At 42.8% G+C, this 12,579-nt stretch overlaps 1 protein-coding gene across 1 annotated transcript in view; it reads right to left on the minus strand.

Annotated features, from left to right (window-relative positions):
* Window positions 1–1,189: 1,189 nt before the first annotated feature.
* Window positions 1,190–12,579, minus strand: part of TPH2 (tryptophan hydroxylase 2) — a gene marked incomplete at both ends in the record, with an annotated part of 93,645 nt that continues 82,255 nt past the window's right edge. The window contains 3 exons of the mRNA XM_080810210.1: window positions 1,190–1,364; window positions 1,496–1,629; window positions 10,134–10,229. Coding sequence (XP_080666336.1) covers window positions 1,190–1,364; window positions 1,496–1,629; window positions 10,134–10,229 — 405 coding nt within the window. The remainder of the gene's footprint in view (window positions 1,365–1,495; window positions 1,630–10,133; window positions 10,230–12,579) is intronic.

Consider the following 12,579-nt stretch of genomic DNA (forward strand, 5'->3'; position numbering starts at 1 on the left):
TCAGCAGTTTTTTATTTGTTCATTTAATCACCCAATGATACCTCTTAGGGCAGAGATAACCAGAGATGTGTGGTGTATCGCTACCATTTGCCCAAATCTGCCCAAACTTTGGGCAAACCGGACAAGCCCTCAAGAGACCTGGCTTGGCTGGGCGCTGTGGGGGGAGACAGCTGTACTACTGGCAGCCTTTGATCACAAACTAAATCCTCTTTAGTGATAAACCTTAGTTTTGATAAGTATTGGTTTCCCTTCTCTGACTACACACAAATCCACCAAGTTGAACTCTTCTCAGCGACCCAAAAGTGGGGTGCAGCGGGCTGTAAATGTTAGTGCATGCTGACTGTGCCTATCACTTCAGCTCTCTGAGATCCATTTCCACAGCTCTGAAATCGAAGCTCTCTGATATTAGTGTTCTCTAAGAGAAATGGGCTAAACAATTGAGCATGATAATCTACTTTATTCCAGCATAAAATTCATAGTCTCAAGATTTTTTTGCCCACCATTTAGTGTTTCCTAATGGCCCCTCTGGAAGCAATTTCTTCCAAAATTCTTTGGAAAGCATGTCACCCCTCAGTTTCTACACGGTCAATGTCCCCTATCTGTTCCATTTGTAAGATGTTCTCTTTTCTTACATTGTATAAATACTCAATTGAAAACCCATTCCAACTAGTGTGCTCACTAGTTTTCCCTTTTGAAACAGAATACTGAATCCTTTGTTGATGCGATGGGAGGTTTCCTACAATTCTGGGTTTATCTCAAATAATGCTGTGGAAACACTGGGCTATAGAAGCAGTTTCGCAGCTATTTTCATTTTATCTAATGAACGTAGGGGAAAAGCTCAGATCTGAGAAGGAAAAAGTAATAAGCTAGAATCAGAAGAGGGCTAGTTGTTACAAATTTTAAAGAGCTGCAGTTTGGTTAAGGACACCAAGCAGGAAAGGTCAAATCTATTGAAGACGTTAAACAGGTTACATTTCAAACAATGAGTGGTTATCTGTAGTCACTGGGTTCCTTATGGTGTTTCACACATTAACACAGTAAATTACACGTAGATAGAGATATACAGAATTGCATGCTTACTAGCCAAGCCATGACACAACACAGAAAGTTATGAGTGTTATATGACATTGACTGAATTGCTGCTAAGCCCCCAAAAAGATCACACTGGCAATGACACTGGTCCCAGGCATCAAATCCCCAGATACTGGTTCATTTTGTTCAAGGCATCACACACTGTGTTCAAATCACTGCGAAGGTCCTGCACCACATTTTCAATACTTCGGGTGTCTTTCAGAATTTCAATACTCTGTGTGTAGGGATCGAAGTACACGGAGAAGGGACGGGTAATTGACTTTGCAAAGTCCCTGCAAAATAAACGGAGATAGAAGGATATGCGATCAACTCTCACTGGTAGAGGAGACACAGAGAGAAGGAAGGAATAGAGCCAGAAGAAATAAAAAGTTACTTTCTGTAGATGGAAGAAAAACAAGTCTACCTCATCTTTTCTTTGGCTTCTTCAAAACTTTCTGAAACAAAGTAGGCTTCCTGGAAAGTGGTGATAAGGCATTCCTGTACGCAAGTTGTCTTTGGGTCAAAGGCTTTCACACATGCCTTGTCAGAAAGAGCATGCTGCAAAACATACCACAAAACCTGTTAAACTCCATAATGAGACTTCCAAAGTGCCATGATGTCGTGTTTCTACAGCACAGATCAGTATTTTTACAGAACTGCTCAGTTGCTAGTCGGCCATGAAATATGGTACTCTCCCATACACAGGGTAAATTGAGTGTTTGGGTTTTTGTTTGCTTTTGTTCAAGTCTGTTAGAAGCGGGGGGGTGGGGGGGGATGAGATTATGGTATTACTTTATTTATTATCAGACAAATCCATATGGAAGGACAGTTTGGAGCTATATTCCAAAAGAAATGGAATTTTAAAACTATGCTATGAATAGAAGCAAGGAGAGAACATAAATATGGCCCTCAATTTATTGCCATAAGCAATGTTCTGAAATTTCACTCAAATGGCAGAAGTAATAATTACCTGCGTGGAAAGGTAATTGGGACTCTGACTGAACTATTTGTGGCCTCATTACGAGACATTTTAAGGCCAGGTACTGTGTATCAACAGAGTCTGGAGTGGGCTTGTATATTTTAAGGATACTTGCAAAGCATTCATTTCCCTTCCAGCAAGCAGAGCAGAGCAAAATGCTGCAGATAAATATTGTCAGGTAGGCAAAAAGAACTAATATTAATAGTTATAGTTATGCTCAGACCAGGCGTTAGGAAAACAGGGAAGCCAGTGCAATTACTCTTTGAACCATCATTAGCTCCATTCAACTCACTACATGACTGGCACAGAGAACAGCAAGGAACAGTGAATGATTATCTCCTCGAGGTCAATTCAGCTAGGCTAAAAGTGAGTGGTCACTTCCTGCCATGTGCCACCTGCCTGTTTATAGGCCCTGGGTTAATGGTTCTCAACCCTCATGTGCATAAGAATGACTGAGGAGCTTGTGAAAAAAAAAATACAGATACCTGGCCTCAATTTTATTTAGCAGGTCTGGGTAAATCCCAGAAATCTGCATGGTAGAGGCATCCAAGGTGATTCCGACCCCAGTGGTTGTGAAGTCTCTTTTGAGAAATACTCCTCTAGATTTTGTGTTTTCCTGAAAGGCTCAATTAGCTGGGGGAGAGGGGCAGACAGAAAGAAGGGGCAGCAGGAACCTCCCTGAACTGAGAGAAAAGGGGCTTCACTCCAGATGTGGCTGCTATCACGCTGGGTAACCACGCCATGGTGTTTTACCTCTCTGTGCCTCTGTTTCCTTAACTGTAAAGGAGAGGCTTGGGCTGGATGATTCCTGAGGACGTGGCATTCCAGATTCTGGGTTCTACCCTAAGTACTTTTCCACCTTCCGGTGTAAGAGGCGGATTGCTGAGTTAACCAGAGAAATGCCACAAACCTTTCCCGTTCCATTTCTTGGTATATTCCCCGACAATTTCAAAATGCACGGCATGATTTGCACCCTTCCACGAATAAGGCTGCCGTTCCCTAAGTCTGAAAATGTAACTGCAAACCAAAACACTGGCATTACTGAGAAAAGGCATGCGGCCCTAGCCCACATGTGATTTGCATTCCCGCAAAGTTGTGTTGTCCACATCGATGCATCCGTGAATCAGGGGATGCGGAGGGCCTCTGGGAATGAACGCATTCTTTTTGGCCCACAGAACGGTTTCATTAGAAGTAGAAGGTCACTACACCTGCAAATGCGTTTGTGCTAGATTCAGTCCAGGGCAGTGAACATCAGGGGATTGGGGATCCCCATGACTAATAATTCTGTCCACATTTTACAAACAACTTCACAGTTTTGAGAAACAAACTGGAGAGTTTGGAGAACTGGCGCTCCTCTGCAAAGAACAGGCTTCCTACCGACTTGCTGTGGTGCTCAGAATTAGAAGCGGCTTCCTTCGCGGCCGCGGACTCGGGGCGTGCTTGACTTCAGTGCGTCGTTCTAAGTGTGCGGTCCCCCACCAGCACGTAGGAAAGGAAGGACAGTGACTGACTCAGTGTCCGTGACCTTTCTGTTTTCTCATCCTCACAATCAGGGACGTGGGCAGAGCAGCAGCCGGACAGACTGGGAGAACATTTAAACCACTGCTGACGAGAAAAAGGTGAAACTCATCTGCTTGGGTCTGAGATGCTTTGATGGGCCGTTAGCAGGCTTGGCAGTCACCATGTATAACGGAGGCCTCCCGAATGTGTGTCTACAGTAACAGGGACGGAAATCAGTGTAGCTGTAGAAGGAACTGTCATGGGACATTCCACTGGATACTCAGATGAGCCCATGTAGTCATTTTAACTAGTAAAGAGGAGGAGAGGGGACCAGGAAAGAGCCCAGAGGGCAGAGTGCTCTGCCCCAGACTTCAAGGACAGTCAAGGACAGGCTTCAAGACACCAGAGGCAAAGACCATCAGGCAATGCATTTCACACTTGCCAAATGTAATATTCCAAGGAGAAACTGGGAGCTGATTGTTGCAAGCTCTCAACAAGGCAGTCTACACTCGGGAGCCTGCTGGGTCCAACATGCTAACTACCTACTGGGGACTCTCCACCCATGGGGTGTGGGACAAATGCTGCTCGTCAGCTATTACAAAAGGGAATGAGAGTGGTACCTGTATTAGCCTGGAGCATGACAAGAGCCTGGAGTTTGGGGGGAAACCGCTGAGTGAGGCCGACAAACGAGGTGGTGCTCACACCTGTGAGTGGTCGCATTTCCCTGACGGCGAGCTCTTCTGCGGGCTGCCTGCCCGGGACATCCATGCAGCCTGAATACTAGAGTGTGGCCCCAAGGCTAGGAAATGTCCATGTCTCTACTGATGCCCCAGGGGGCGAAGCCTTGTTGAGCTCCTGTCACATCTCTCTCTCCGCTGCCTCGGCTTGAGGGAGAAGCCCTCCCCTCTAGGTCCACAGTGGCTTCTCTGTAAACATTGAGCCACACTGCTTGATGTCCCCAGGGAACTCTGTGGTGACTCCTTCCCAAAGTGTTAACCATCTGGTATCCTGAAGTCCACAAGAATTCATCCGGCTTCAGCAGACAGAGGCCTTCTAAGGCTAAGAGAATGTGGCTGACGGTCTTTTAGTCTTACACCACTTTAAAAGTACAGGAGTGCTTGAGAATCACCTGCTCTCATCCAAAGTCTCTCTAAAAAGACTATTTTGGATTTACCCAGAGTGCTAAAGTCAAGTACGCAGGACTGGGAGCTGTGATACCCCGGTTCTAAACACACTGTCCCAGAGACATGATATCAGAGGAGTGAAACTTCCCTAGGTGGGGACAGAATTTCCTCTTTCAGAAACTGAAAAGACCAATCTACATGAATTCCGAAGCCCTCCTTGCAGTATCATTTGAAAAGGGCCTGCAGATACACTGCACTTCTCGGCCTCTCCTCCCTCTGCCCCAGGTGGCACAGACTGGCCGTGGCAGCCTCTCCCACTGGCCTCAGCATGGCCTTCCCGTCCTTCCCAACAGAGGTGGCCATTAGCAATTAATCGGCTTCGGTGCACAAATTAAGGCTTACTTGTCATTCCGGCCTTTTAAATACAAACATCTTTTTTCAACATCAAGTTGCCCAGAACCCAGTTGTTATCTAAAGTTTCCGCATGACTTTGGGTAAGTTATTCCACCTCTATAAGTCTAGTCTAGTATTCATCTTGGAAATGGGGATACGAATAGTATCTGTAAGCCAGGGTTGTGGTAAGAAACGAGGGGCGCCTGAGTGGCTCTGTCAGTTGAGTGGCTGACTCTTGATTTCAGCTCAGGTAGTTGAGATTGAGTGGCACATGGAGCCCTGCAATCCACAGGAAGTCTGCTTTTCTCTCCCTCCGGCTCCCTCTGCCCCTCCCCCCCAGTTGCGCTCGCTCACGCGCGCGCGCGCGCTCACGCGCGCATGCTCTCTCTTTCTCTCTCTCTCTAAAATAAGTAAGTCTTTAAAAAAAAAAAAAGGAATTAAAAGAGGTAATGCATACAAAGCACCTGGCTCATGGGAGTGCCCGGTATACTAAGTGATTATCGACAGTTCAGCCTGGAGATGATGGCATTCAACCCCGCCTGTCACCACTGGTGCAGCTCTTCTCCCCCAGGGATCCAGAACCCACAGAGAAAATAACATGGCCCTAGCTATGAGGCCTACGGGTTTCAGACTACAATAGTGCCTGCCCTAAGTTCAATTTAAAATCTCCCTTCCTCCCAACCACCTGCCTTTGCAGGCACTGAGTTACTATCTCAACTATTCTCCATGTAAATCCTGTGATCATCACCCTCTATATTAGGACTGGTTTAAGTTGGGAAAAAAGTCAAGTGTGAAGTCAGGTTTAGAGGTAATTTGGGCCCTAGATTCTAAATAAGAATTTGCAAGCACTCCCATATTCACATTGTAATCTTTTCCCCCATCAGAACAGCAAATATATACATTTATATGTGTCCATATGCATGCATGTAGATAATATTTTTTTGAACTTCCCTCAAATGTCCCTCCTACTAACCAAGTACAAAGTGACATCAACATTGCTATTGCTCAATCGGGTGATAATGGCATCACACCTTTTTTTTTTTTTTTTTTTTTTTTGTAAATCAGCGATGTTGGCAAGTTTCATCAATTTGAATAAGCTGCAGGCATAAGGGGAAAAAACTCCCTCTTCAAACAATCTCTTTGTAAAAGCTAAAGACCTGTTTCCAACTCCCCATGCTCCAGAGTTTGCTCTGTCTTTACTAACAGAGCTGGTTTCAGGAAAAGGAGTTGGCGGGGGGAGGGATGTCTGAGCCATCTGTGCAGGGGAAAGGTGGGAGAGCTCTGCAGTGGTGAGTCCTAACTCTAGCCATACCGGTGACAGGATCTGCAGGTGTCTCCAGCCTCTTCTCTATGGGCCTAGTGGGAATTCTAGCCCCTGGACAGAGCTGCTGCAAATGGCTATAAACCTGAATGATTGTAATAAACACAAGTCTGTTCTTTGAATGCTGATTAGTCTATTAAAAAGGCAGTATGATAAACTCATTGTGCAAGGAGATCCTAAAACTAGAGCTGAAAAAATAATAATAATTAAAAATTTTAAAACCATCAGCTTTGTCAAAACCTGAAAAGCAGAACAGATGGATTTGTATGTACTATTTCAGCAACTACTATGGGGTGGTGCTAAGGCTGTTTACAAAAAATCTAATCCATGCCCTTAAGGGTATAAAGAACTAGACTTTACCTTTACCCATAAAAAAAGGAGAAATTGCCTTTTTGCTTTTTAGATGTATTAACTTTTTAGGATAAGATTCAGCCGTTTCATCAGCTAACAATCATTTCCTCACCACCACCAGGAACAAACTTCACTGTTGCTTGCCCATGACACTTGGATTCGATAGAGACTCCTATCAACCACTTTCTTAGAATCTCCCTACTAGAGACTCCAAGTTCCTTGAAACATTAGAACTTTAATTGTCGGTTTGTTGAATAAAGTGAATAAATAAATGAGTGAATAATAAATTTGAAAAATGAGACATAATATAGTAGGGTCAATTCTGAGATAGAAAAAGTGTGAAAGACATACATGACTATGGATAAACACCAATCGATCATCCTACTTTCATCCTTTTTTTAAAGTCAGACTTCCAAATGAGTTAGCTCATTATCGGCTGCTCCCCAGAGTGATGAAGGTATGGTAGAGGCCCTACCTAAACACACTTTCAGAATTCCCAAAAATACATCACAGAACAGAGAAGAGAGAGGGCAGCCACTGATGAGGTTAAAAGAAGTCTTTGTGGCTATCAGATGTAGCTTGTACAAGCTTTTCCATATTTAGTTTCTCTCTCCAAAGACTGTCAAAAAATAAGCATTGTAATCATTGAAAAAATAAGAGGGAAAATGAAAGTTATCCTCCAAACTATACATACACCCCTTGGGAGTACTTGGTCAGCTCTGAAGCACAACACCTACGCCCAGGAAAATTTAGCCTCTTAAAGCACAAATTTTAAGAAGTGTTCTGTTCAAGGAGAGAAGGTGCATCGTGGATATTTATGTAAAAGTAATAAAGATTACACCAAAACCTCCCACAGCTTAGCTGGGACCTACATTTAGGCTACAGTTGGAAACAAGGGACCTTCCACTGCAAAAGGTAACTCCTTTCGAAATTGTTAAGTGTGTTTTACACAGGAATTTTTATAATGCTATCACTAAAGCTATCCCCCTCTCCTGAGTTCAGAATTATCATGTGTCCATTCAACTAGAAGTTAGACAGAAGTACTCAGAAGCTGTGAGAGGGTTCTGGACATTTGCAGAGAGTGCAGCGGAGATGAGGAGAGGGAAGCGGGTATGGGAAGCCTCTTGTGTTGTGTATTCCCTGTGAGTAATCAGAAGATACTTGTCATAGCAAGAATTTCTGAATTGTAAAAATGGTCCGAAGTAGCAATCACTGGGAAGTTGGAGTGTAGAAGTTTGAGAATGGAAGAATGCTAATGACTAGAGGTGATGGACCAGAACAAGATTCACTGCAGACAATGCCCTTTGGTGTACGTAGCCCTGTCTGATTTCCATTTCCAGACATTTCCGTCCACACCAATAGGAACAAAAACAACACACTCAACCCAATGCTGCCTATACATGCCCCATTAACCCGATTAGAGGACCCTGTCGAAAGTCGGGACAATGAGAGAGATTTGTTTCTTTTGTTTCCGGCATCATTTATAAACCTTCTGAGAATGTAAATAGATGTAGCTCAAGAGCTAAATCATTTTCTAATTCTTTTCTCATGGAAATCAAGAAGCATTCTGCAGAAGGCATGGGTGTTCCAGGGAAATGACATCATGCTATTGCTGTGGGCTTTGGCCACTGTACTGAAATTAACGCCAAGTGGCTTTTTTGTTGCTGTTCAGAACTTTGTTAAAAAAAAAAAAAATTACCACATTACATCAGGCTTTTGTCATTTGAAACATTATCATCTATTCCAGCTACATGGAAGCTCCCGCAGCTCCCCAAACAGGGCAGGATTTGACAAGAGCGCACATGCTGCTGTCCGCTCAACTGTTCTGTGCATCTCATCCTCTCCTCCTTCATCTTTCCCACTCCTCAGGAGTCAGCGTGGGCAGCAAGGCCCTTGTCAGGAGCCTTCCCAGGCATGATCTAGTAAGTGCCAGGCCCATGTGTCACACTTGGCATTATCTAATTGGCTGCTTACCCCTTGCACTAGAAAGCAAACCCTCTGATAACAGGGACCCCAGGAAGTACAGCCTACTGGTTAAGGGCTGGGATCCTGCAGGGTAGGCCACCTGGACGTGGGTCCAGCTCCAACACTCATTCGCTAAGGGATCTTGGGCAAGCTCCTTAATGTCTTTGTGCTTCGGTTATCTCATCTGTGATAATAATACTGATTATCTCACGGGGTTGTTATGAGAAATAAGTGAGTTAATATGTTTAAAGCACCTACAATACTAATCGAGGTCTGCTTAAGTGTCCACTGAGGTTGCCACTATGTTGTTCCTCCTCCTCCTCTCCCTCCTCCCCCTCCTCCTCTTCTCTCTCCTCCTCCTTCTTCATTATTTACATCCCCAGTGACTGGCACAGTACATGGCACATAGTGGGTACTCAATCCAATGTTTGAGGAGTTAATGAATGAATGAATGGAATCATAAAGTGAACACTCAATATGACTACAGTTACACTGTACCTTTCAAGAATATAAACAACCAAAAAGTTCCAATAATCATCTATTTCCCAACTACATTATATAAGGATGATCAATACCCCAAATAACAACCTCTGCATAGTCAATAATCCTGATCTTAGTCTGGGTAATCAAAGAAAGATTAAACTATGTTTAGCACCATTTCCAGATTACACATCACACTGCATTCTAAATTCATCGAAACTTGTTATCCTCCCATGGCGTGGACAGCAATTCTTAAGTAACCAGGATATTTAAATTATCAAATGATCCAGGCCCCAACATTTCTGAATGAATGACCAATTTACTGTATTTTAACCAACTGAGCCACCCAGGCACCCCTTTACTATCTTTTAAGACAAAAAAAAAAACATTCCTTAGGCATTACTATACATATTAGCTACCTCTCTAAATGTAGGTTTATTTAGGGGTTTTTTTTTCCAAATTGCATACTTCCATAAATGTTTTAATACACATTAATTTTGAAGACGCTAAAATAATCTCAAATTCCCCTTGGAGAAGTAAATTCTAGGGTATCCATGGGAGCCACGGGGATAACAGAAGTGAAAATACCCAAGATACCCTTGCAAGGAAATTTCAAACAGGAGGATCACTGCTAACTTGGCTGCCCACTTTTCAGCACTAAACTTAGGCCAGTCATATGTTATCCAACATTTGAGCATCCATTTGTCATTCCTGTTGATCTGTGCACATAGCTGCTCAACCATCTGAGTCACACCACAAACCTAGACAGGCGTGACCCATTTTCAGAGGTGCAAAAAGTTAGGTCAGTACCCACATCCGAGGTGCCAAATCCTCTGTATTAAATATTTATGGGTACCTACGAGTAGAACTGCTCAGACAAACAAATCAATATTTCCATGACCTTGAACCAGTTTGCCTGGGAAGGATGTTTTCATTCACAGCTTCGTACCTTTAATTCTCCAATGGAGGAAAGGAGTCCTGCTCCGTATGCCCGCAGTTGCCCTTCTTGCTTGCAAAGGCCAAACTCAATTGTGAAAAAGTAGCACTGGAAAAAAAAAAAAAAGAAAGAAAAAGACATGGACATACATCCAGTGAACTAGTCAACATTGTTCTTCTATAGAATAAAATGGCACCCAAAACCAAATGGTGCACTGGGCATAATTTCTTCAACAGTGTCAATTTAAACACATTTGAATTAAGAACATTCATCGAAATCTATTCCCTTGCTTAATAATCCCTCCCTAGGCTAAATGTATGCGGAAAATGTATTAATTACTAAGAGATTTATGCTTAGCAGATTCAGAAACCCCATAAGTCAAATCATATCCCCGGCAATAATTTAAAAAAAAAATCAGACTTAGAAATGAATGAATATGTCACAGTCATAACACCGTAAGAATATGCTACTGTTGGGGCACCTGGGTGGCTCAGTCTGTTAAGCATCTGACTGTTGGTTTTGGTCCTTATCTCATGGTCATGGGATCGAGCAGTGCACGGGGCTCCATGCTCAGCAGGAGTCTGCTTGAATATTCTCTCCCTCTGCCACTCCTCCCACTTACACTCTCTATCTCTCTAAAATAAATTAATTAATCTTATTTATTTATAAAATAAATTAATTAATCTTTAAAAAAAAAAGAACATGTTACTGTGTTTACCAAGTTGTGTTTCAGCTGACATAAATAAAGTTCATGGAAATGTGGAAAAATAACTTGGAACCCAGTAATTCCAAACTGATTTTTGCAGTTTGTTTACTCATTCAGCAAGCATTTGGTGAGTACCTACCAGGTGCCAATGCTAGGCAAAGAATTATGGTAAAGAAACAAGAGTGAGACCAAAAGGGTAAGTACACACTTACCAAGTTATCCAACCAAAATTTTAGTATGATTTTTTTTACCAAGATCTTACATGTATATCTACGTATGCTACACATATAGATACACATATATGTGTGTATATATAATATATATATATTACATATATATATATATTATATATATATTACATATACACACATACATAGAGTAAGAACCACTACATTGACTGAGTTTTGCCAGCATCAACTACTACAGCTTTCCCAAGACACTGAAATCTATAACTGTTTCTGTTGATTTTAGGAAACCAACCTAGATAGACAGAAACCTCTGTACAACCAAAAATCTCAGGATGCTCTTGAGAGAGGCTGAAATCACACTACCCTTACCCAAGAGAAAAGTGAGAAGTTGACAATGAGCAATACAAATCGCATCAAATTAACACTGTCCTGCATGAGTGACGACAGAGCACTGACAGTGTTGAGAAGGAAGAATTTACACACCCCTGGAAAGTGGAAAATGGTAATTATTTCTAGCCCATGGCAGTTTGCTCTATTTTCATTTAGAGGTTGAGATGTCCCCTGGTTCAGAAGGGTTTTATACTTTTTAGGTGTGAGGATGATCTGGGAGGTCGAGTGAGTTGACCCCAAAGGACTGGTCCTTGCAGGTCGTGGCGCTCAACCTCTCGAGGAAAACTTCCTTTCCTGATTCACCTCTGGGAAGGCTAAAATTAGAGTCCTTCCTACCCCCATCAGCACCCGCAATGCCCGCCAGCTCTCCTGCTTACTCTGTTCTGACTTTTCTCTCTTTTCCATCATACCCTCTTTTTGACATGGTCTTTAATTTCCATATGTATGCTCCCCATAGTCACGTGTCTCCCAACCCTAAACTCCGTGCTTTGTAGGACAGCACCCCTGACCTCCCCAATGAGATGCCAGCAGCAGCCCCCACCCTGCTTGTAACAGCTAAAAATGTCTCTAGACATTGAAAAATGTTCCCAGGGGACCAACATCTCTTCTGCCTGAGAACCACTGACACAGAATTTTGTCTGAAACATAATAAGGGTGCAATAAATAGTTGGTGAATAACTAGCAAATGAGAGAATTATCTCTAAGTCAGGTTTGCTGTGTGGCAGTGTGACCAGGAGGAAAGATAGGAAGGGGCCTGAGCTCTAGTCTTGGCCCTGCTTCTTTTTTTTTTCTTTTCTATTAATTAACACATAGTGTATTACTAGTTTCAGGTGTCAAGCTTAGTGATTCATCAGTTGTATATAACACCCAGGGCTCATTATATCCCATGTCCCCCTTAATGTCCATCACCCAGCCACTCTCAGTTTGTTCTGTACAGTTAAGAGTTTCATGGTTTGTCTCCCTCTCTGATTTTGCCTGATTTTATTTTTCCCTCCCTTCCCCTATGTTCTTCTGTTTTGTTTCTTAAATTCCACGTATGAGTGAAATCATATGATATTTGTCTTTCTCTGACTGACTTGTTTCACTTAGCCTAATGCCCTCTAGTTCCATGTTGTTGCAAATGGTAAGATTTCATTCTTTTTGATGGCTGAGGAATGTTCCATTGTGTGTATGT

Source organism: Martes martes, assembly GCF_963455335.1.
Source record: "Martes martes genome assembly, chromosome: 8".
Classification (NCBI taxonomy): Eukaryota; Metazoa; Chordata; class Mammalia; order Carnivora; family Mustelidae; genus Martes; species Martes martes.